Here is a 23,261-nt window from a genome sequence, read left to right on the forward strand (position 1 = left end):
CACTGACATTTGAGCAGCCAGTCTTCCCACAGCTCCTTTCCAAGATGAAGGAGCCCCTGGCCATCATGGCACAGGGAGGGAGCCCAAGGAGCCCACTCCAGGGGAGATTTGGTCACACATGCTATGATGGCTCTAAAACCACACAAAAAGAACTCCTGAGCATCCAAGAACTCAAAGTGAAGGCTGTGCATGTCCCATAACACGTCCTGCCACGCAGGTGCCTGAGCCACAGTCTGCTTTCTGCCTTTTTTCAAGGGTACCTTTTGTACCAGACAGAATAAAACCTGTGCTGCTTCCCACCACTGCAGCTGCCGTGGGAGTCAGCGTGCTGCCTCCTTCTGCTGCAGATGTGCCAGGCCCAGCTGCCTTTCACTGCTGGCCTCCACTGCAGCATACTGCCGACCCCTGGGGCACACAGCTACCTGAGGTGCATGAGTACCACACCGAGGCGTCAGGAGACCCCCTTCCCCTCTGATCCTCACTGGGAGCTCTCAGGCTGAGTAATCTCCCCTTGATGATTTGAAACCATAGACATGGAAGCTGCTGGGGCTGTACCAAAGCTCAAGTCTGCTCCTTGGCTGAGCAGCAAGGCAAGAGCTTGTGCAATTCCCTGGATAGCTCTGCTGCTTCCCCAGCTGGGAACCTGTCTGTTGGGAGCAATAGAGAGCAAAGCAGGGGGAAAAGACCCTTTCTGGGAAGCAGCTCCTTGCTCTGGTGCTCATACCAAGGCCACAGGCTCAGAATGGGGCAGCACCTCCCATGTATTACCTGCTCCATGTTTACAGCTACCATAAAAATCCATCAAGAGAAAATAAAGCATTTTTTCCCTTATAGGGGAACTGATGCTGTAGATTTAGGAAGATTTTACATGTAAGTTCCCAGCTGTGCATGTGCAGACAGACTGGAGAAAGTGCAACACTTAGAAGGACGTGGGAACCAGCTCAGCCCAGTTCTTCACTTCTCATATGAGGAGCCTGGAGTGTTTGATGGGTGCTTCTGCAAGGAGGCCAAACCCTAACTGCACCTCTTAGCAGTAGTGTGAGAGCGCGGATTGGCCCTGGGGCAGAGGGATCAAACAGCAGCACGGCAGGTGATAAACCAGCACTCCCAGGGCTGCCTTCCCTTAGAAACCACCATCAGCTGATTAAGAATTACAAATCTCTCATGTAGGAACAGGCTGTTTGCAAGAGAAAGGAAGTGATATTTTAGAGTGTCTAATAAAGGAGCTTAAAATGAAACTCTGCAGAACAATAGCCTGAGCTGGTAAGTGGCATCCAAGCAGAAAGTCAGGCGGGGGAGCTGTGCCACAATTTATTTCCTCTCTTTTCATTTCATAAGAGGGAAGCAATTCCAAGCAGACACCTGAGGCATCTCCAGCTGATGCTGGAGCTTTAGTGAATGCTGCCATCCTGTGGGGAAGCCTCTGCTCAGCCTGGGGAACGTGGGAGGTCTGGGGCAGCCCCCAAAGAAGCAGGGGAGCAGGATGAGACCCAGCATCCAAGAGCAAGTAATGGAGCTTTTTCCACCCTCCACCAAAATCAGCCAGGCAGCCTCAGGTAAGCTGGTTATCAGCTCCTTATCTCCACCACAAATTGACTGCTTTTCCCATGACTGCAATCTCCAGAGGCTGCAGGAGCTTCTGTCACGGCCAAACAGATGCCATGGCTGTGTTAATGCAGGGACTTCAGCAGCTGGAGGTCTCCTGGTCTCCCAGCCTGTTCCTATGGAAACAGGTTGGGAGTCTGCCAATTTTCCATAAAGAAGGAGAAAGGAGAATGAGTTTGTGTGGATGACGTGCCTGTTTGTCAGGTTAGGGTGTTGCAATTCTAAAGGATACATGGCCCAATCATGCCAGCAGCACAGGATTTCATGAGCAGCTATGGCACACCAAGGCTGCAGACAGCAGTTCCCATTCCATCTCCACAGCAGCCAAGATGAATCACATCACTGAGCCTGGAGCAAAGCTTGGGAGTGATTACCAGCAATTAAAAGAGAGTGGATAAAAAGAAAAAAGAACAGATTGAGAGGTGGGTAGTTGTGTGCTCTGTGTGCTGTTCAGTGAAGTGGATTGGAAACACTGCTGATGTGCACTGTGCCCCCCATGTTTGCCATGAGCCTCATCCCAGGCAGGAGCCTTTGTGCTCCCAGACCCTCCAGGAACAGAGATGTGACAACTTCAGTGAATGTGCAGAGGTCTTCTTTAGGCAAGGAGTCTCTCCATTACAGAAAAAAAACAAAAATAAAAACCACCAAAACCACACTATGACACACAAGCCCCAAAATCCAGAAATAATCTGAAAAAAAATCCCCAAACCCTGAACAATCCACAACCTTCACTGAACACGAGCAGCAGCTGAGCCTGGCAATTCTAGGGTCTGACTCACCATTTCTGCACCCTGCCACTACTCCAGGTTCATTGAAATGCCTTTAGAAAGCTGCAGGGAAGAGCCCACGGTGGGTGTACGGTCCCCACCCAAAGGCACATACAGCTGCCACTCCACTGGGACACACAGAGCTGTTGGGAGGACCAGGGTGCTCTGAGGAGCTTGTCTTTGTATGTTTTTCCCATTCATGGACAAATGTAGGCAGATGGGTCCCTAAAATTCATCCAGAACACACGGCCATCCCTCCTGGCTCCCTCCACACTCACCACTCGGGTAGGTGAGGGTCTGGGCACTCCCAGATGATGGCCCTGTGAGCATGTGATAGATGCTCACTGGTTGTACCACAGCAGCAGAATTATAGAATTGCAGATTTGCTGAGATTGGAAAAGTCCTCTAAAATCACTGATTCCAGCTATTGATTCCCTATCACTGCCAAGGCCACCACTAACCCATATCCCCAGGTGCCACATCCACTCCATTTTTGAACACTTCCAGGAATTATGGCTTCACCCCTTCCCTGAAGAAACATCCCCTAACATCCGACCTAAACCTGCCCTTGTGCAACCTGAGGCCACTTCCTCTTGTCCTGCCACTTGTTGCCTGGAACAAGAACCCAACCCCCACGGCTGTTCCATCTAATAACTCGGCTCCTAAGCCTTTTGGTTATGATCCACACCCACAGGCATAAATACCACAGTGCCCACCGCCCAACAGGGGCTGCTGCGAGCCGCTGACGGCTCGAACGGCGGTGCCGCTCGGATCCCGGTGCCAGCCGGTAAATGACACAAGGCTGACATCTGAGAGCGCGGTGCAGCAGGAAGCAGGAGCAATCTGTTCTCTGCCGGTAGTTTTATAACTCACACGGTCCGGATGGTGTCTGCCCGCGAAAGGGAGGATCCACCGGCAGCGGGGGCTGCGCCTGCTTTGGGGTTACGGAGGGGAACGTGTCCGTTTGCCTAGAAAGAACCTCAGACAGGGTGGGATGTGACTTGCTGCACCTCCGGCACTAAAATAATGGATTAAAATGGGGTGAGGAAGTCCCACAGGAAGCCTGTGGTAAAAGAGGAGCCCCGCTGGCAGACCTCGGCGAGGGGTAGAGAGGATAAGGAAGCTCCAAGGGCGGAGAGAGCCCCAGAGGACACAGCGGAGCCCCAGCAGAGACAGAGAGCCCATAGGAAATGGGTGTCTCAGGGGCAATGGGGGCGCACGGAGGAGGGGAGAAGCACCCCAGTCCTGAGGGCACCGCGGTACGGGGCGGGGGGGGACCGGGACGTTCGACAGCGCTCGGGGCGCACGCGCGGGCCGGGGGAATGCCGTGTGCGCTTCACGGGCAGCAGCACCTCAGGCCACCGCTCCCCCGGGACACAGCGGGAGTGGCGCTGCCTTTCAGCCGGGGGACCAGGCGGCTATGCTGCCTCTCCCGCAGCAGACCAAGTCCAGCCGAGCCCCGCCAAGCCCGCGGCGACGACACGGCTGAGCGCTGCCCGCGCCAGACATGGGCGCGCTCGGGCCCGGGGTAAGATGGCTGCCGCACTGCTCCCTGCGCAGGCGCGTGGGGCTCGCGTGCGTCATCAGCGTGCGGCGGCAGCGGCAAGGTATGGGGGCGCGCGGAGGGGGCAGCCGCGGGCCGGGTTCGGGCCCTGGGGGGTGCCTCCGGCCTCGCGTGTCCTGCAGCGGCCGCGGGTTGGGTTCGGGCCCCCACGGGCCTTCGGGGGTCCCTCCGGGCCTGCGTGTCCCGCAGCGGCTGTGGGCCGGGGCCGGGCCCCTACGGGCCCAGGTATTCTGCAGCGGCCGCCGGACCCGGTGACACCGCAGACCCGCCTCCGGCGCAGACAGCCCCGCGAGCGTTCGGAAGACGGTGTTGCCGTGTCCGGGTCCTTGTCGGGACCAGGTTCCAGGTTCTTTTATTCTACGGTTCCGCAGGTTCCGTAGAATAAAAGCCTTGACTCCCGGCTTTCGGTGCTCGCCGCCCTGTCTCCCAGCCAACCCTCCGGGCTCGGAGGCCTCGTCCTGGCGAGCCCCTCAGGCTCTCGGTGCCGCCACTCCCGCCGTGGGTGCGCGGGCCCGGGAACGTGGTTTGACACGGGTGCAGGCAGCAGCCGTCCTGCCGCGGTCCCCAGGTGTCCTTTGGGGTGTAGCTGAAGGTGGCAGGTGTTCCCACAGCCGCTCCCTAAGCCGGGCCAGCGGCCGCTCCGGCGTGCGGACCGGGACACCGTCCCGGCGACAGCTCCTGAGCGACGGGTCTGCAGCGCCACAGGGACCGGGGGAAGGAGCTGCCCTCCCGGGTTCGCCTTCCCGCCGCTGGTAAGGAACTTGATGATCGCTTCCGAAGCCGAGAGCCTATGTGGGAAAGCCCGAAACCTGGCCGGCCCCCGCTGCGAGCTCCCTGGGCGGGGCGGAGCGGCTGCTGCGGGAAACGAAACTGAAACGGTGCTCGCAGCCATCTTGGCCGTGTCCCGGTGCCTCTCGGCCGGGACGCGTTCTGCGGGTCGGCCTTTCTTTTTTCCCCCGTATTTTCTCATAAAATAATTTGGCGTGCGGATGAGACTGAGGTAAGAGCGGTTTGTGGGTTTTTTTGTTTTTTTTTTTTTGAAGCCCTCATCCTATTTTTGCCCTGCCCTTGGCTCAGGGAGCGCTTGTAAAACGGGGTCACTGAGCAGGCGGGCAGCAGTGGGACTCCCTTGGAGCTGGGGACCTGTCGCTCTGCACTCTGGCTCCCCATGTTTGTTGTAAAAATAAGTCGTGGTGAAGGCAGCCGAGTGCATTTGCTTAATGGAAGTGAAATTTAAGTTGACCTTGAGGTCTTTGGAGAAGATGGGGAGCTTTATAAAGATGAGACTTGGATCAGAAAAGGTATCTTTGTGACGAGAGATGCCGTAAGGAGGTCAAGGAGGAGCAGGGGGGACGCGGACCCAGCAGTGTGTATCATGTTCCTTGTCTTTATCCTCTCAGTTTTGTAGCAAGTGTTATCAGAAAGTTAGAATATGCTGGGCTGGATTCCTTACTTTTTGAAAGAATATTAATACTTTAGTCTTACCCCTGTACCCCAGGGGGGCAGCACGACTTTGTGTGATAGAGTGAAATTTGGACTATAATGGAAAAAAACTTGTTGTACCATTGCCAGCTGCACACCTATCCAATTACTCTGCATGTTATCATTTTCATTCCCCTGTCGTGTGATGTTTTGCCTCTACAGGTCACATAATGTACAGGGAGGAAAAGACACGTGGCATTTCAGACTGTTTTGGCCATGAATCTGAAAATAAGTGAGCCTGTTGCAGCTCTGTTCTGTGTGACCATGCAAGTTGCTCCAGCTCCTTGTGCTGCTCCAGCTCACCTCCTTGTGCTCCTTTACCTCCTCATGCCCCCATTTCTCAGGTTGCAAAGTAGGTCTGAGATTCTCCTCTCCCTGGAGGCAGGGCAGTGGAGCTTGCTGCGTTTCAGGAGTGCATCCTGAACAGACCACCCAGCCCTGTGCTAGAATCAAGCCTGAGAGGAGCAGTGGCAGAGCTGCTTCTTGGGATTGACTTCACCTGCAGTTTGGGGCTGCTGGTTCTCTGCTGGGCAGCCAGAGTTTGCCATTTGTGTTTTTACAGGACTAATTTAGACTCCTAGAAAAGTAGAAAAAAAAACTGACAGGTGAGAAGATGCTTGAAGTGCCTCAGTCGCTGGGATTCTGTTTACACTGCATTTCTGGATTGCTGTCGTTGTGAAAAGATGTTCTGAGCTCTTGTGTTTTTTCTCCTCAGGGCGGGAGAGTGTGGAGTGAGTGGCAGCTCCTGTCCTGGCTCAGCAGCAGCCTGGTTCCCCCGCGTGTCCCAGCAGTACGCTATGAGCAGAGGCACTGGGGGAGGCAGAGGCTCCTGTCTCACCCAGCCAAGGCATCACTACCCCAGCACTAACCGAGGTCCTTTTAACCACCCTCGTACCCCACAAGAAACTAATCAGGAAACCTTTTTACACCAGCGGTTCCTAGCAGAGCAGGACGCTGAAGTCTCTGTGTTGCAGGGACAGGGATCACACAAGGAGTGGCGCACCAGTGGCGGGCGAGCTGCGGCACCGGCTCCTGCAGGCAGAGGTCGGCCCAGCTCCAGCAGGGCTGCCGGCCGGAGCTTCTCCAGCCAGCATCTGCGCGTTGAGACTCTGCCTCGCTACTGCCCTCCGCAGCACCATCGTCAGGAGAGCTCCAGGAGAGAGTCTGACACTGTGAGGTTGAATTTCCAGAGACTGTCTCTTGCCGGGCAAGACTATGAACGAGAAATTCTGACTGTTTTCAGGCAGCTTGGGGAGGGGAGGACTTGCACAGCTAATGAGCTGGCACGTAAACTTAGAACTCAAAAGAAAGACGTCAACCGTGTTTTGTATAAACTGCTCAGAGAAGGCAAGTTGCACAAAGAGGGAGAGACACCACCACTGTGGAGGGTTGCCAGCCCTGGTTCAGGGAGAGATAGAAGCCCTACTGACCACAGTGCCAGTTGCACAGATCCAGCAAATTTTGAGAGCAGAGGAGGAGAGTGGAGCACGTTTGGCCTGGGAGACACAGAGATGGCTGAGACAAAGGAGAAAATCTGCAACTACTTGTTCAGTGTGGTGGAAACAACAGCTCTCAATCTTGCCAAGAACATTGGGTTTTCGAGAGCCAAGGATGTTAACGCATTTCTTAGCGCTCTGGAAAAGCTGGGTGATGTCCACAAGCAGAATGCAACTCCACCACGGTGGTCCCTGACAAACAGGAAACGTGAGAGGATGCAGATGAGGCTGAAGGCCAGCACAATAATGCAGATGGCAGATGCCACACCTCCTGAGTCAGGTCTTCCCTCTTCTTTCATCCCTTCATGTCCCCCAGAGGCAACTGCAGCTTCATCAGCAGCAGTGAAAGAAGAAGAAAAAAGTGCAGAAAATGGGCAGCAGCCTTTGGGGCAGGCTGGTCAGGACAATGTCAGTGACACAGAACCAGATGCATCTGAGGACACTAAGCCTGACTTTTCTAGTTTGAGTAATTATGATAACTCAGAAAACAGCAAGTGGACCACAGATGATATCCCAGATAATCTGAATGCTATCAGCAAGCAGCCTGATAAGTCAGAAGGCATCATGAATTCTCAGTCTTCCCCCAGTTATGCTGCCCAGTTCGAAACTGCTTTCCCATGTACACCTGTAGAGAAACTGATGGCTTGTCAGGAGAAGAATCCAGTGAGTGGCCTTACTGAATATTCCCAGTACACATACCAGCACTGTGATTTCATCATGCTGGAGCAGAATGGACCCTCTCATGAGCCACGGTAAGAAAATGTCCTGCCTTTTCTGAGCTCTTTTTCCATAAAATTATTTGACTTTAATTAAGTTCACCCACTCAACTGTCCTGAAGAGGCCTGCTATTAATGTTTCTTTTATTTCAGAAGGATTAGCCTAGTTGATTCCTTGCATCAACTTAAAAAAATAAAGCAAGGCTAAAATTTAACCCTAGGTAGCCCAGTTTTGGCATTCTTCATTCTGAGCAGAAAAGATGGGATTAATTTCTTCACTAGGTCCCATCTCAATTACTTGCCTTCAATTTGACCATATAGGGGGAAACTGGGAATTCATAAGGTGCCTGTCAAGATGCTCTCACCCTGGAAATAGTGTAAAGGGAGCCCAGAACAAAGTGTTTGGGGCCAGGTGTCTTAAGTTAAACAAGGTGCCCCCACTCTGTAGATTTCTGTGTTGTAGCAAGTCAGAGCCAATTCTGTGAGCTGAGCATGTGGCATGACACTGCAGTTGGTTAAGTCAGTCTCTGGAGTCCCTTGCAGAATCATGGCTGTTACTGAGCATAAGCAAGACCAAGAAAATCTCCATATGTGCCACGCTGGAATGTGTCAATATATCTGCTAGACAGGAAAATTGGCCTAATTTCTAAAGATGGAGTCCCAGGGGTTTGTTATTTTGGGTTGTTTTTTTTTTTTTTAAGAAAGGATCTGAATGGATTCAGCACCATAATCCCTCTCCAGATCTGGTTTGACCCACTCTCCTTAGAAGCAGATTTCCAGGGCTGGAGGATGGATGAATGGATGATCAACTTGTTTGTTAGAGGTCAGGAATGGGTGAGGCAGAAATGTCAAGGGCAAGAGATTTATGTGAGACAGCACCTTTCTAAGATGGATGCCCTGGATAGCCACAGAGAATGCCAGAAGGAGGAGTGACCCCCTGAATGACCAGGTGCAAATGAAACAGTGCAGGCTGCTTTGGAGCTTTCTTATTCCTGGCCAGGAGCCACAACAGAGCTGCTGCCTGCATACAGCCATTACGTGCTTCTGGCACCTGTGGTGGAGCACAACAACTCATCCTGTTCCTTCAGAACAAAATGTGGAGCTGCTCCTCTGTTGTGAACAGCTCTGGAAATGTAATGATGCGGTGCTGCTCGGATAGCCTTGGTATTTTTGTCTTCTGCTCATGGCAGCCTGGATTTACTCTTCCCAGCTGGGAGCTAGCTGTTTCTTCTCCTTTGAATTCCAAGAGCAGCCTTGCATGCTCTGAGCAGACCACACTTCTGCTTCTCAGTATGGCCATTTGGTTTTCTCTTTCAAAGGTTTAAGTTCCAGGTAATGATCAATGGGCGCCGATTCCCACCAGCAGAAGCAGGGAGCAAAAAATTGGCTAAGCATGAGGCAGCAGCTAATGCCATGAAGGTCCTGATTAGTGAAGTGGAGAATGGAAGGCAAGGTGGAATTAAATGTGAGGAGCCATTACCCTCCAACAGCTCAGAACCAGAACTGGTGAGTCCTGTTTTCTTTACTTTGTGAGGCTTCTCAAACTGTATTAAGTCTGACTCTGATTCTCTGATTTCCTCCATCTTCTTGCTGTAGCCTTTGCAGCTGGAGCCAGAGCTGTCATCTGCAGCAGCTCCCCTCAGCCTGCTTCCTGGGAAGCACCCTATCAGCATATTAATGGAGTATGGTCAAAAATCAGGGAACATAATTGAATTCCAGCTGCTCTCTCAGGAAGGCCCACCTCATGATCCTAGGTATGGCATATTCTTGTCAGCTTTGAGGGAGAGTGGAAGCTCATGCTGCCCACATTCCTGGATTTGTCACTGACCTAGCTGAGTGCTTCTCTTAGCCAAGGATTCTGGGCATGGCTCATCCAAGATTCCTAGTTCCAGAAGGAGACCCAAAGCAATGCCCTTTCTCAGAGAAAGGATGCTGTTTCTTCTACCAGAGCAGGAGGTTCCAGTCCTGTACCCTTCCTGGAGGTGCTCTGCTGGAAGTGTTTAGGGCCATCACAGTAGATTTCAATTGAAGATAAATTGGAGATAACCCAGAAGGATTTACCTGGAAGTGGGGACACGGGGATAATAACCAGATTGAGACACCTATGATTAACACTTTTCATGTACTATAATGTCCTGTCAGGTTCAGCTACTGTGTGAAAATGGGTGACCAAATTTTCCCTGCTGTGGTAGGAAACAGCAAGAAGGGAGCAAAGCAAATGGCAGCAGAAGTTGCTGTGAAGATTCTTTCTGGAGAGTCTGTACCCCATGTCTTGCCTGAACAGGTATAAAGAGTTTTTTTGTAAGACCCAAGTGTTTGGAATTGGGTGTTCCCCCCCCTTATATTTCCTATTCTGCTGGATTTCACCCCCACAAGGTCATATGGGGCAGAGGTTTGCTGCTGCTCTTGGCCTGCACTAAATGCAGCTGCTCTTGTGTTTAACAGTTTTCTCCTGTCTAACTCTGCTCTAGCCTGTTGTGAAGCCCCACAGTGACCAGTCCATGCACAATATTACCACTCCAGATGAATCCAAAGTGGTGAAAACGAAGGGTGTTGGGGAGCTCATCAAATATCTTAACGTCAATCCTGTCAGTGGCCTGCTGGAATATGCCCGTTCCAATGGGTTTGCTGCAGAGTTCAAACTCATTGACCAGTCAGGACCTCCCCATGACCCCAAGTAAGTAGCAGCATCTGGCTGAAGGAAGTTTTGTGCTGCTGCTGTTGTCCTAGGAAAAGGGCAGAAAGCTCAAAATTGCTGATGCCCTTTGAGATGGCAACAGGGCTAGTTGCTGCCTCTGCCAACTCTTGTCCCTCTGATTCCCTCCTCTCTCCACTTTGAGAATGTAAAAACCAAACTGAAATCCACAGTTTTCTTGGTTTCCTTGTAGGTTTGTCTATCAGGCAAAGGTAGGAGGCCGCTGGTTCCCAGCTGTAACTGCACACAACAAAAAGCAGGGCAAGCAGGAGGCAGCTGATGCAGCACTCAGAGTCCTGATTGGGGAATCGGAGAAGACCGAGCGCATGGAAGGGATGAGCATCACTGAGGTGAATCTTCTGCCAAAGCTTGGGGTTGTGTGGTAGTCCTACCCATCCCCCTCCTCTAAGTCCAACCAAAAAATGCTTTCAAAATCAGCTGTGATCCCTTTGTTCTCTGCAGCTGTTGATAACCTGATGTGGTTTTCCTGAGGTGGGTTAGATGTTTCCTCAGGGCACAGGCATACCCTTCTGTCTTACAGGCCTCTGCTTTAGGGCTAAATTATTATCAGATTCTTGCACAAGCTACTAAAATGTGCTCCTGTGGTAAAGTAGGAACTTATTTTTAATTGTATGACTTTTTTTATTATTTCTTCCAAATTTCTTTGTCCTGCATTAAAAATTGTGTCAGCTCAAAAAGTTCATGCATCAGTTAAACGCAAAGCCCTGGTTATGTCAGGATGGCTGTCCCAAACTTGGGCTGATATAAATCACACTTAGAGTGTTGTGAGCTCTGAAAAGCCTCATTTCAGGCAGCACAACTGGGCACAGCAGCTTGGCTCTAAATAGGCAAGCCATCAGGGAGGATTTGTCAGTCAGCAGTGCTGGAGGAGATGGGTTGGTCTGCACTGGAATGACTGTGCACTCTCATCATAGGCAGCCAGAGGAGCAATTCCTCCAAAGCCAGGAAAAGATTTCCTTGGCTGTGTCTCTGGAAATAGGCAGGTTGGTTTTGTTCCTTCTTGCTCGGGGTTTTCCCTGGCATTCTCAGGAGGCTATTCCTTAGCCCGTGTCGCTTGCTGCTGTCCCCGATGTGGCTAAAGCAGAGCTCAAAGCCTTGGATGAGGCTTTCCTAGAAATACGTAAAAGAACTTCACCTGCCGCTTGACACAGCACTGCCCAAAGCTCAGGGTTTTCTGTGTACTGCCCTCTGCTTGGAGAGCTGTGAAATAGCAGTTTCCTTGAGCCAGGTCTCCTAAGCTCTTGGAGATCTATTTCACACCCAAGATAGCTCAGCTACTTTAAAAGGCATAAAATCAGCAAAATGGCTTCTGTGGCAGTGTTGGAAGCAAAAAGGTTTTAATAAAAAGCAAAATAACAAAACTCTTTACAAAAAAAAAAAAAGATCCAAGTGCGAGAAGCCCTCGTGCCCCTAGTAAAACACCTCCCAAAAGCAATTAGTTTCTCTGTTCTCTTCTTTTTCTAGTAAATTGCCTAGGTGTGACTTTTTGGCTTCTGTCCAGTTAGCTATCCTTAAGTTTGAAGTGAAGTCCTTCGAGTCCTATGAGATGCCTTTTTCACCTAATCGATGAGAAAAAACTTCTGGGCTTATTTCCTTTTTAAGGAGACAAAAGATAGTTTTGGCACTCTGTCAACAAAGAGCACATTCCTACAAAGCTGTGCTGCAGGTTAGCTCACTCTTGAGTGTGGTCACCAATTGTGGTGTTGCAGTGAGGATCCCCAGGATTAGGTGAGAGATGAGAGTTGACTCCAAGTTCTCAGAAGGCTGATTTATTGTTTTTTGATATTATATTAAAAGAAAATTATATACTAAAATTATACTAAAGAAAGAGAAAGGAGACCTCAGAAGGCTAGAAAAGAATGATAATGAAAACCCATGACTGACCAGAGTCCTGACACGGCTGGACTGGGGTTGGTCATTAATTTAAAACAATTCACATGCTGGGTAAGCAATTCTCCAAATCACATTCCAAAGGAGCAAAACATGGAGAAGCTGAGGCTTCTCATCTTGCCAGGAGAAGAAATCCTGGCGAAGGGATTTTTCATAAAATACCTCAGTGACACTTGAGCTGTGTGGTATGAGCTGCTCATGTCCTGTGCTGTCATCCCTGTCCCAGCTCCCTGTGAGTGGCAGCACCCTGCACGACCAGCTGGCCATGCTGAGCCACCAGCGCTTCAACTCCCTCACAGCTCGCCTCCAGCACAGCCTGCTGGGCCGCAAGATCCTGGCTGCCATCATCATGAGGAGAGGGGATCAGGGCCTGGGAGTGGTGGTCAGCATTGGAACAGGTATGAGCAACTTCTTCAGCACACTCTGAACTCTGTTCCATGCTAGGTTTCCCTGCCAACCACAGCTCAGGAATGGCTGTAGGCTTCCTCAGGGAGGGTACAGAGCGTTCCCAGGGCTCACATGGTGTCATGAGTGATCTGGTTAGAGAGAGAGAGAACAAAGCAAATGTGCCTGCAGCTATATTGCTCTTAATCTTTGCTTGCATTGCTGTGTCCTAGTCTGTGCATCAGAGCATGGGTTCCTTATGTGCCAGAGCACACAATCCCCCAGTTTCTCCCAGCTGCACGTACATTATCTCCCTCCCTGCTTTGCTGCCAAGCTTCTACCTGGAGTGATGGGCTGAAAAGCCCTCAGGAAGGTACAGTCCCCCAAAACTCATGGCAGTTTAAGTCTGTCTGTCCCTAAAGCGGTGTCCCTTTATTTTCTTAACTGCTTGTGATAGTGATTTAATAGGCAGGGTGCTCGTGCTGGTGCTGCTGCTCAAGAGCCCAAAGAAATAAGACTTCCTCCCTCTGTCTCTGAAGGCATCTTGACTTTGATAGCTGCCCTATTATTTAATTCTTTGCTTGTTTGTTTCAGGTAATCGCTGTGTGAAAGGAGAAGAGCTAAGCTTGAAGGGGGAGACAGTAAATGACTGTCATGCAGAAATCATTTCTCGAAGAGGCTTTGTGAGGTGAGAAAAGGGGAAACTCAAAAGAAAATGGAGAGGGGCCTGCCAGAAGCTGCTTTCCCGTTCTGGAGAGGTGCAGCTCAAACACACCTCTGGTTTTTTGCTATGCTGAGAGATGCTGTGATCCTCAGACACTGTTTACTCATGTGTTGTTGAGTAGAGGGAAGTTATTTCTGATAAGAAGGGGCCATACCTGAATGATGCCCAAATAAGAATAGGAGACTTGCCAGGAGCCCAACGGCTGCATCTCATGTACTTAATATTAAACCTCCTGCTGAAGCTGCTGGGCTGATGTACAGGGTACTCTCCAGCCTGAGCATGGCTCTTGCCACACCAAGCCGCTGCAGGCTTGGTCTCCTGGCCTTTCTGGATCTGGGTGTAGAAGGATTCATGAAAACATACTGCATATGTTTGCTTTGATAATTAACATTTGTCTTTCGGAAGCTGGAAAGGGTTTTCCCAACTAGACTACACAATTCTTTTCTTGCTCTTCCTCACCTCCCACATTCACTGTGGCACTTTTTAGTTTTTGAAACCTAAAGTAAGATGAAGCTGGACTGCTTGGTTATGAACAAAAAAACTAAAAAATCCAGCTGCTTCCTCCAAGCCTTTGTGTGCTGCCACTGTGCTCTGCATTCCTCAGCAAGGGAAAGTGTTGAGGGCAGGTCCCTGGGAAGTGATGAATCAGGATTGCATCTTGCTTACTGTCTGTTTCAGCTGTTAATCTTGACAGCGGTAGCTGCTCTAGCACAGCAGAGTGAACTCTGCCTCTCCTTGCAAAATTGGTCCCTGCACAGGCTCTGCTCAAGGACTGTCTGGGAGGCTGCAGTTTTTCTTTAGTCCTTGACATGATGTTGGAGACAGGGTTTTCCCTGGCCATAAGCAGCCATAAAAGACCCATCAGTGTAAAGAGATCATGGACTCCTTCTAATAGCATTTGAATTCAGCTGCCTGCAGGGTTGTTCACTTTTAATGCAAACTTGCTGCTGACTAAAGGTGCTGGTTAACAACCTTGAAGTCTTCTTCACACTGGGATCAGATGCATGAGAGCAGCACCTGGACAGGATACTGCTTTTCTACTGCTTGTCCTCTGCATGGCAGAAAATCTGCTGGATTTTTTGCCCTTTTTGTGCATCAAGCAAGGTTGGCTTCCCAGGCATCCTCAGCCGCAGCTCCTGGTCTCTGCTCTTCCATGTGGCAGGAATGGGTGATGTGGGACCCTGCCTGTCAGTTGAAGCACTTGTTGTCTGAGAAGCAGAGCAGCCTTTTGACAGGATGGTGTTTTTTTCAGGTTTCTTTACAGTGAGCTGATGAAGTATGACCCATCTAATCCTTCCTCTGCAGAAGAGAGCATTTTTGAGCAAGCAAGAGGACAGAAACTCAAAATAAAGAGCAGTGTTACATTCCACCTCTATGTCAGGTTGGTGGGGGGTGTTGAATGACTGGTGTCAGCAGCACTGTCATGCCCCTGGCCCTGGCTGTTTCCTTTACAGTCAGGGCTCACCAGGGAGGGTTTGTTTTCTAGCACAGCACCGTGTGGGGATGGAGCACTCTTTGATAAATCCTGCAGCGATCAGGCAAACGAGATGGGGCAGCCCCAGCATCAGCCTCTCTTTGAGAACCCCAAGCAAGGCAAGCTGAGGACCAAGGTGGAGAACGGTGAGTGCAATCACTCTCTGCACCATGGAGTGGCTTCAGTCCTCTCCTGGGAGCCTTTCTGGTGCTCCATAGCTTCCTTACCCCTCTATGTGTGCTGTTGTGGGATTTGAAGCATTCAGGAACCAGAAGAGGCAGATGAAAGGCTTTAGAGAGAGTCCCTTTCCCCTTCCCAGCCCTGCCTATTGCACTGCCGTGCTTGTGAAGTTTCATGCAAAGCTCTCGTCTAGATCTGTGTCCTGCCTTTCAAGCAAAGTTCTATTCTGCTTCAGCCATGTTGAAAATGATTCATCAGTACCCAATACTGAATGCCAGATTTTTCCCTCAACCTGGTGTCAGACTCGAGTTCACTCTGGGTATCCAGAAGTTTCTCGTGCAGTTGCTGATGGGGTTTTGATTTACTGAATATCTGACACTATACAGAAAAGCTTTCTTCTTCTTTTGTGCAGGGGAAGGTACCATTCCAGTGGAGTCAAGTGACATTGTGCCCACGTGGGACGGGATCCAGCACGGGGAGCGCTTACGGACCATGTCCTGCAGTGACAAAATCTTACGCTGGAATGTTCTGGGCTTGCAAGGGGCATTGCTGTCACACTTCCTGGAGCCAGTTTATCTCCACTCTCTTACACTCGGTGCGAAACCTTCTATCCTCTCAGGGTAAAACTAGGCTGCAGTGACAGCTCGTCTCACTCCCCAGTGTGATGGCCAAGTTTGTTTGTGGAGGGTGTAGGAGTAACAGACTGAGATGTCTTTCTTGGCAGAGCTCTTTGAAAATGCAAAGGGAATCTATGGATTTTAGGCTGTGGGTGCAGTCAGTGTCTCTGCAAAGTTCTGGATTTTTAGGAGGCACGTGTGATCTAGGAGAGTGAGGCAAAAACTGCATGTTTGTGTCTTGAGTGAGAAGTGTTGCAGTCTGAAGACCATTGTCTTACACACCCAGGATACACGTAGCTATGCTGATCCACATGCTCTGAGCTTTCAGGAGCCTGTGAGCAGTGCTGCAGGTTTTGGGGTTTGGCCAGTCCATCACCTGTTCCATTCTGTTTCCTCACACCTGCACCTCTGTCTCTGCAGGTTACTTGTACAGCCAGGGTCACTTGACCCGTGCCATCTGCTGCCGTATGGAGAGGGATGGGAGCACGCTGAAGGAAAAGCTCCAGGCTCCATACCACATCAACCACCCTGAGGTACTGCAGCTGTAGCACTAGTTCATCTTTGTCTCCCACTCCTTTGCCTGTGTGTTTGGGGGTCCCTGAGGTGCTCTGCAGGGAGGGTCATTGGCAGCAGCCCTCCAACCACGGGCAAGAATTAGTGACCAGAAGCACAAAATCCTACAATCAAGAGATATCATGAGTTGGAAGGGACCCACAATGTCTTATCAGGTCTAGCTCCTGGCCCTACACAAGACAACCCCAAGAACCTGCCCTCTTTGTGTCACCCCACAGTTTGGGGGCTACTGGCAATGTCTTAGTCTGGAAAAAAGAACACTAAAGTTGCCTCTCTAGCCTACAACTCAGTAAGGACCTTTTCTTTGTGGCTCTGGAAAGTTTTGGATGAGCTGAAACTGTGAGGGATGAAAGGGGCATGAGAGTCAGGCAACAGGACCAGGCTAAGCTTCCTTCCTGTGCAGGTTGGGCGAGTCAGCGTGTACGACTCTGCAAGGCAGACAGGCAAGACAAAGGAGTCATCAGTGAACTGGTGTCTTGCTGATGAGAGCGAAGTTGAAATCTTGGATGGCACCAAAGGGAAAGTAGATGGGTAAGAGGAGCCTTTCCTGACACTGCCTTTTCCTGACACTGCCTGGGGGAAGGGGGGCAGCTCTGAGGTGGGGAGTACACTCTGCACTGTTTCAGCACCCTACATAGTGGATATTGTTGCTCCTGACGAGGGGGAGAGAATGATGCATCTGACTCTATCTTATCAGAAAGCTAATTAATTACTTCATTATAGTATACTATAGTATACTATATTACATTATATTACATTACATCTAAACTGAATCTGCCAAGCACTCAGCTGCACACACTGCACAGAATCTCGTGACTGTCAGCCAACAGTCCTGACACGCTTGGCCCTGATAGGCCAAGAAAACAAAACACCATCACTTTGAGTAAACAATTTTCATATTGCATTCTACTTTGGCACAACTCAGGCACAGCAAATAAGATAAGAATTGTTTTTTCTTTCTCTGAGAATCGGAGAATGTGAAACCCAGAAGTATTCTTGGGAAGAACTGTGCCTTGCTTTTCTCTGTGAAGAAAAATGTGGCAACACCCTATACATTGGAGGGTTGGATAGAGGAATTTTAAATAGACAAAAGCAAGCACTCCTAAAGGAAAACAAAATGTTGCCCTGCCTGGATCCTACCACTGAGCCCTGCCAAGCCCAGAGCTCCTCCATCATGGGATTTTCCCTGAGCCCCCTGCTTCTCTTGGCTCTTCTCAGTGTCCTGTCCCTCATTGCTGTCATTGTCTTCCTTCCCAGTGTGAAGCTGGAGGTGTCTCGTGTGTCCAAGAGGAAAATGTTCTCCCTGTTCCAGCAGCTCTGTGCAAAGAACAACCGCAAAGACCTGCAGGGCTTCTCTGTGTACTCGGATGCCAAGGAGGCAGCCACAGCTTACCAGGCAGCCAAGCAGTGCTTCTTCAGCACCCTGGAAGAGCTGGGCTATGGCAGCTGGATCCGTAAACCCCAAGAGGAAGAAAATTTCTCTGTCCTTGATGTGTAAGGAAGCACTCTGCAAGGACTGGGGGCTGAATGTGCACAGGCTGTGCATGGCTGTGCTTATCCTTCTTTGACCACGTTTTTGGAGTGGAATCAGGAGTCTGCATCAGTTTCCTTGTAGGCCTGGCTGCCTTGTCACTGTCACTCAGACCCTGTGTTTTTAAAATGTGCATGAAAATGATTCTCATGTTTTTTAAAGCAAGGGCAGGCTCAGTCCCCATTTGCTTTTTTATAGTTTTGTCCCCCCCTTTATTGTTTTTTAAAGAAGGCATGAGAAACCAGAGGAATTTTCAAGACTCTGAGCTTGAAACCTTTGGACCATGTACTGCAAATCCCTCTGGCAGGTTTTGAGGCAAATTTTTCTTCTTTGAGATTAAAAAAAAAAAAAAAAACAGGCTGTTTGACTGGTTTTCTGTGTCTCTGTTGGAAGATGACTGGCAGCCCAGCCAAGCTGGGACATGGGACTGACCTCTGCAATGTGCAGCCATAGGACCAGCATAACATTCTGCATCAATAACAAAGAAGAAAGTTTCAGCATTGTTGGCCATGGCTGTTTTAATTCCCACTGAGGTGAAGAGGGCCCGGTGGTGGGGTTTGGAGAGGAACAGAGATGAGTTAGTGTTTGCTGAATGATGAAGGGAGCCAGGTAGAGCTTGCAATTGAGCCTCTTACCTCAAGCACAGGGCTCTTTGGGTAGAGCTGAGCCCATGAGGGTTGGGCTCTGAAATGCTGGGGCAGGGCCCTCTCAGCTCCTTCCCTCACTGCTAGCTCTAGGACAGGGTGTCCTGTCTCCAGTCTGGATAGCAGTGGTGGCTGCAGGCCCTGCCCTGTGTCTGTTTGTATCTGAGCTGAGCCACATGCCAGAGCTGCTGGTGGAAGGTGAGAAGGAGCAGTGCTGTTGCCATCCTACAGCAAGTTTAGTGGGTGTTGTTGAAGCAGCCCCTCTCCCTGTACAAGGCAAATGCTGGCTTTGCCTTGGATGAGAGCTCTCTGTTTCATATCAGACGGAGACCAAAGATTGGTTAGCATGGAAGTACAGCCCAAAGTGAGGAACCGAAGGCTGGGAACAGGACCCCAGCTCTGGCTGTGGATCTCCACAGGGCAGCCAGGCTGGGGCCAAGCAGGGTCACCACTTGCTGAAAGACCAGCTGTCACATGTTCACCCTGCCCGCAGCTGCCCACGGGCATCCACTGCCACACAGAGCTGTGAGGGGAAGGAACTGCCTTGTCATCCAGCCCAGAGCAGGGCTGGGGGCTCCTCTGTCTGCAGCTGCTCAGAGAGCTGTGCCTGAGGCTATGGGTGCTCCTGCTGTGCTTCCCACACTTTCCCAATACTGATAGATCTCCACTCCCCACTGGGGCACAGCAGGACCCTCCCCCATCCTGCACTCACTGAGGTTGGACCAGCAGCAGAGGAGGCACAGAGCTGGGATGAACTGGGACAAGCCCCTGGCATGGGGCTGCTTTCGGAGCAGAGCTCTTAACATTTAGGTATTGGGGTGCACCCCTAAGTCCAGGAGCAGCAGCTGCAGCAGCTGGGATTTCTCTGGCTGGGTGAAGTGCTGGGATTTAAATTAATTTCTAGCGTGCAGCTTCCCCTGGCCCTGTGTGTTGCCAGGCCCCGCCACCACCACTCCCCCCAGCCCCGGGGATTAGTGGTATTTATAGCAAACACTCCATCTCAGTTTTCCCCAATGAGGCCAATTCCTGCTGGCCAAGGGAGTGCAGGCAGTGCTGCTGGCCATGGTGTCAGCCCAGTGACCCATGGTGGGGCCTGGTTGCCAGCAGCTCCCAGCTTGGGTTGATTGTGTTTTCCTTTTCCTTGTGCAACTCATCTTGTGCGTGCTCTTGGCTCCAGCACGCTGAGCCTGGAGTGGAACAGAAGAAGATGGAGTTGGAGCAGCCCCTGGCACTTGCTGCCCTCGCCCTGGCTGCAGGTAGGACCTAAAAATAGCCTCTTCCTGCTTGGTCCATGTGTTCACCTTGGAGCCAGAGCTGAGCTGCTCTGTCCTCTCCATGTCTCTGCTCCTGCTCTGTCATCTCCTGGGAGCCCCAGAGCTGGCAGAGGGGTTGGCAGCACCAGGCTGGAGCCAGGGGCTGCCCACTGAGGCTAGAGCTCTGGCCCCACATGGCCTGAGAGGAGATGCAGTGACTGGTGCGCCCAGGAGCAGAAGAGAGAGCTGAGCGTGTCCCCATGGATCAGGTTTCACGCTCCTATGCCCCCTCCCTCGGCAGCTGGGATTTTCCTCTCACAGAGATGATGCCTTCCTAGCCTCTTACCTTGGTCACAGGCAGCCAGAGTCACCCCAGCCCTGGCTGCATCCTGCTCTCTAAGGCCTGCAGAGCACAGTGTAGGATGAAATGACACCAGATGGAACCAGCCCGGTCCTGTGGGAGTATTTATTGGTTTGCAGGGGCTGCCTGAGCCCAGTACCCAGCTCTCTGGCCCTGGGACTGGCCATTCCCCATGCTATTTGGAGGTGGGGGTGCCCTGGCCGAGCTGCAGCAGGGAGTTGGTGGTGTAGTTCTGGAAGAGGGGCTGCAGGAACATGCCAACGGTGCCAAAGACACAGACGAAGACGAAGATCCATAGGAAGAGGCGGTCGATGACCATGGCCACGTACTTCCAGTCCTCGCTCACCTGCACGGGGCCAGGAAAAATGCTGGGTCAGGCTGGGGCCTTGGGTATTGCCTGACACTGCCCCAACTGGGGATTTGCATATCTCAGAGCCTTGAATCTGCTCCCTCAGCACTGCAGCTCCTGGGGCTGCCTGCCAGCCTGCTGTGGGCCTCATGGGGCTCACTCCCCCTGCTGCCACCCGTACCGCTGAGCCCAGGAAATATTTCCCCAGTGAGCAGAGCTGGGGGGGGACTCTGCAGAATCTGCAGCCTGACTGCCATGCAGGGCCAGGCCTGCTGGGTTTCCAGAGCAGCTGCTTCAGCCTGGAACTGCAGTGGTGGGTCAGGGATCAGTGCTGGACCCCACTGAGCATGGGGCTAGGCAGGGATCCCCTTGGTGATTGTGCACATCATTTCCTGTGGTGCAGCCATGAGCCAGAACACACCCTGCACCCCCCAGCCCTGGGCACCCTGAGCACTGCCCACTCCCAGATGCCCACCGCCCACCTCGACTTACGCTCTGATCGTCGTCCTCGCTGCGCATGTGGTCGGCGATGAAGCGCACGCCATCCACCGCCTCCTCCAGCCCGCAGCTGCAGCCCGCCGCGGGGCCCGCCGCCTGCCCCTGCCGCTCCCGGTAGCCGTTGAGCCCCTCGGCCTTGGCAGCACCGGGGTTGGCGTAGCAGGTGCAGGTGTGGGCACCGGCCTGCACGAAAAGAGTGGCGGCGGCGGCAGCGCGTTCCTGCGTGTGCCGGCGCTGGCGCAGGCGCTGGCGGGCGCAGCTCTGCCGCGGCTGCTTCATGAAGAGCAGCGCTGGGAGCTTGTGGAGGAAGAGGGTGCGGACCCAGGGCGGCATGGTGTGTGTGGTGGGTGAGCGGTGGTGCACATTGAGGACACAGACGCTGGTGACGATGGAGAAGGTCACCAGAACCATGGTGAACATAAGATACTTGCCCACCAGTGGTACGTCTAGTGAGGTGGGTGGCACGATCTTGGAGATGAGCAGGAGGAAGACGGTGAGGGCGAGCAGAACAGAGATGCAGAGTGTCATCTTCTCGCCACAGTCAGATGGGAGGTAAAACACAAGGATGGCCAGGGAGGTAATGAGGATGCAGGGGATGATGAGGTTGATGGTGTAGAAGAGCGGCTTACGCCGAATGATGAAGTCGTACGTGATGTCCACGTAGGTGGAGTCGTCAGGGTTCTCGTTGCGCCGCCCTGGCAGCGCCACTATGTCCCACTCGCCGCTGGGGGTGAAATCATCCAGGCTGGCCACCTCGCTCTTCAGCACCAGGTCAATCTCAGTGCGGTCATAGGTCCAGGAACGGAACTTCATGGTGCAGTTCTGCTGGTCAAAGGGGAAGTGCTTCACCTCAATTTTGCAGGCGCTCTTGTAGATGGCAGGTGGCAGCCAGAAGATGCTGCCATCGTAGGAGATCACCGCATTGGAGTAAAAGGAGACCTCGTACATCCCATCGGCGCTGGGGTGAAGAAAGCTGCTGTCAGTCCTGCTGTTGTCAGCCCCAGCAGTACAACATAGCCCCCTGCCCTGGGTGGGGTTGGGGAACACATACCCCCCCCCCAAATGACCTACTTGTTGTAGAGCACCACATCAGGCAGCCAGATGTGCTTAGAGGGCAAGCGGACCTTCTTCATGTTGTCAAAGTCCTCAGGCTTCCACGTGAGGCGATAGTCCTCCCACTCCTGAGGACAGGTGGGATCAGCCCAGCCCAGCCACATGATGGGCAAGGCGGTGGTTCGGGGGGGACACGGGGGTCCCACACAGGCTTTATGGGTGGCTATAGCAGGGCAGGGTGGACATTAGGGTCCTACACAGGATGTATGGGATAGGGATGGGTCTCAAGGCAGAGGCTGGGGAGTCCTGAGGCAGGGTGGACATAGGGGTCTCAGGGCCACATCAGAGTCCAGGGTGCCCACCTGGGTCAGCCAGACATTTGTGGTCATGATCTGCTCCCGCTCATGCTGCAGAGAGAGAGAAGGGCCAGTCACCCAGGTGCTGGGAGGGTTTGGGGCCCCTCGCTTGCCAAGGAGGTTGGGGAGCAGAGTCCTGGCCAACTCACCACACTGATGAGCTGTGCCAGCGACACCATCAGCTGCACGGTCACCAGCTCCGAGCCATTGGTCGCCGGCCGGATCAGCTTGTTATAGCGTGCAGGGTCCAGCAGGTACTCAACCAGCCGCTCCTCCGTGTCTGTGCCCAGGCTCCCTGGGGCATGGCCGAGCCTGAGCCCCGTGGTGCCGGGCAGGGCCCCCACAAGGCTCTGAGGACCCCCGGGATAGAGCCTGTACCCGGTCTGGGGCTCTGTGCTTGGCAGCCCGAGCAGGAATGGTGGGGTGCACGGTGATGGGGTGTGGGTGCCACAGTCGGGCACGGAGCAGGGAGGGCCGGGGGGTGAACGGGTGGGCTCGGTGGGCTCCATGAGTGGGGGCGAGCAGCTGGACAGCGCTGGGGGTTCCTCTTCGCCCTCCCCTGCCTGTCCCCGTCATTCCGTACCCGTTCGTGACACCCCGTCCCCTATTCGGGTCTGTCCCTGCCCACCCCTGGCACCGCCTCGGGAAGCCGCAGCCCGCGGTGGCCGCACAGCCCCGGGGCGCTGGGGGAGCGGCACCGGCACCGCCAAACGGCCGGTACTGGCTCCACTCCGGACCTGTCCTGTGCAACAGGCGCAGCCCCCGGGCCCGGGCCGGTCCGCTCCGGTCCCCTCCCCGCCTGTGCCGGTGCCATCCCCCACAGCCCCCGGCACTTACGTCTGAGGGCAGCGAGAAGGCAGAGGACGCGGAGCAACGCCATGGGGGCGGCCCGGCGCCGCCACCGGCACCCGGCGCTGTCCGCGGTTCTGGCCGGGCGCTGTCCGAGGTGCTGGAGCCGGCGGTGGCGGCGGCCCGGGCGGGGCGGCCCCGGGCGGGAGGCGGTGCCGGGCGCTGCGCCGGGGCCGTCC

General features: G+C 52.9%; 2 protein-coding genes across 6 annotated transcripts; one reads left to right on the forward strand and one right to left on the reverse strand.

The window, feature by feature from the left end:
• The first annotated feature begins 2,179 nt into the window (after nucleotides 1-2,179).
• On the forward strand, nucleotides 2,180-18,077 carry ADAR (adenosine deaminase RNA specific). Of its 4 annotated transcripts, XM_018924322.3 has the most exons (16): nucleotides 4,707-4,936; nucleotides 5,581-6,023; nucleotides 6,134-7,666; nucleotides 8,950-9,136; nucleotides 9,227-9,384; nucleotides 9,773-9,914; nucleotides 10,102-10,307; nucleotides 10,519-10,675; nucleotides 12,463-12,634; nucleotides 13,215-13,308; nucleotides 14,597-14,725; nucleotides 14,831-14,964; nucleotides 15,411-15,593; nucleotides 16,036-16,148; nucleotides 16,592-16,719; nucleotides 17,446-18,077. In XM_018924322.3, exons 3-16 carry the CDS (start codon nucleotides 6,216-6,218, stop codon nucleotides 17,684-17,686), a joined length of 3,495 nt encoding a protein of 1,164 aa, XP_018779867.1. In that variant the 5' UTR covers nucleotides 4,707-4,936; nucleotides 5,581-6,023; nucleotides 6,134-6,215; the 3' UTR covers nucleotides 17,687-18,077. The 4 variants fall into 4 exon arrangements, with proteins under 4 accessions (XP_018779865.1, XP_018779868.1, XP_018779867.1 ...); XM_018924320.3 differs by lacking the exons at nucleotides 4,707-4,936; nucleotides 5,581-6,023 and adding an exon at nucleotides 2,180-3,979; XM_018924323.3 differs by lacking the exons at nucleotides 4,707-4,936; nucleotides 5,581-6,023 and adding an exon at nucleotides 3,987-4,688.
• A 1,991-nt stretch (nucleotides 18,078-20,068) lies between these two features.
• Nucleotides 20,069-23,204, reverse strand: CHRNB2 (cholinergic receptor nicotinic beta 2 subunit). 2 transcript variants are annotated; one of them, XM_030231654.2, is made up of 6 exons: nucleotides 23,071-23,204; nucleotides 22,383-22,528; nucleotides 22,240-22,284; nucleotides 21,896-22,005; nucleotides 20,819-21,782; nucleotides 20,069-20,323 (listed from the first exon to the last, which is right to left on the reverse strand). In XM_030231654.2, the coding sequence occupies exons 1-6, from the start codon at nucleotides 23,111-23,113 to the stop codon at nucleotides 20,153-20,155; spliced, it is 1,479 nt and encodes a 492-aa protein (XP_030087514.1). In that variant the 5' UTR covers nucleotides 23,114-23,204; the 3' UTR covers nucleotides 20,069-20,152. The 2 variants fall into 2 exon arrangements, with proteins under 2 accessions (XP_030087514.1, XP_050840666.1); XM_050984709.1 differs by lacking the exon at nucleotides 23,071-23,204 and having other exon boundaries at nucleotides 22,383-22,946.
• Between the last annotated feature and the right edge of the window lie 57 nt (nucleotides 23,205-23,261).

The sequence above is a fragment of the Serinus canaria genome, chromosome 25 (assembly GCF_022539315.1).
Source record: "Serinus canaria isolate serCan28SL12 chromosome 25, serCan2020, whole genome shotgun sequence".
In the NCBI taxonomy this organism is placed as follows: domain Eukaryota; kingdom Metazoa; phylum Chordata; class Aves; order Passeriformes; family Fringillidae; genus Serinus; species Serinus canaria.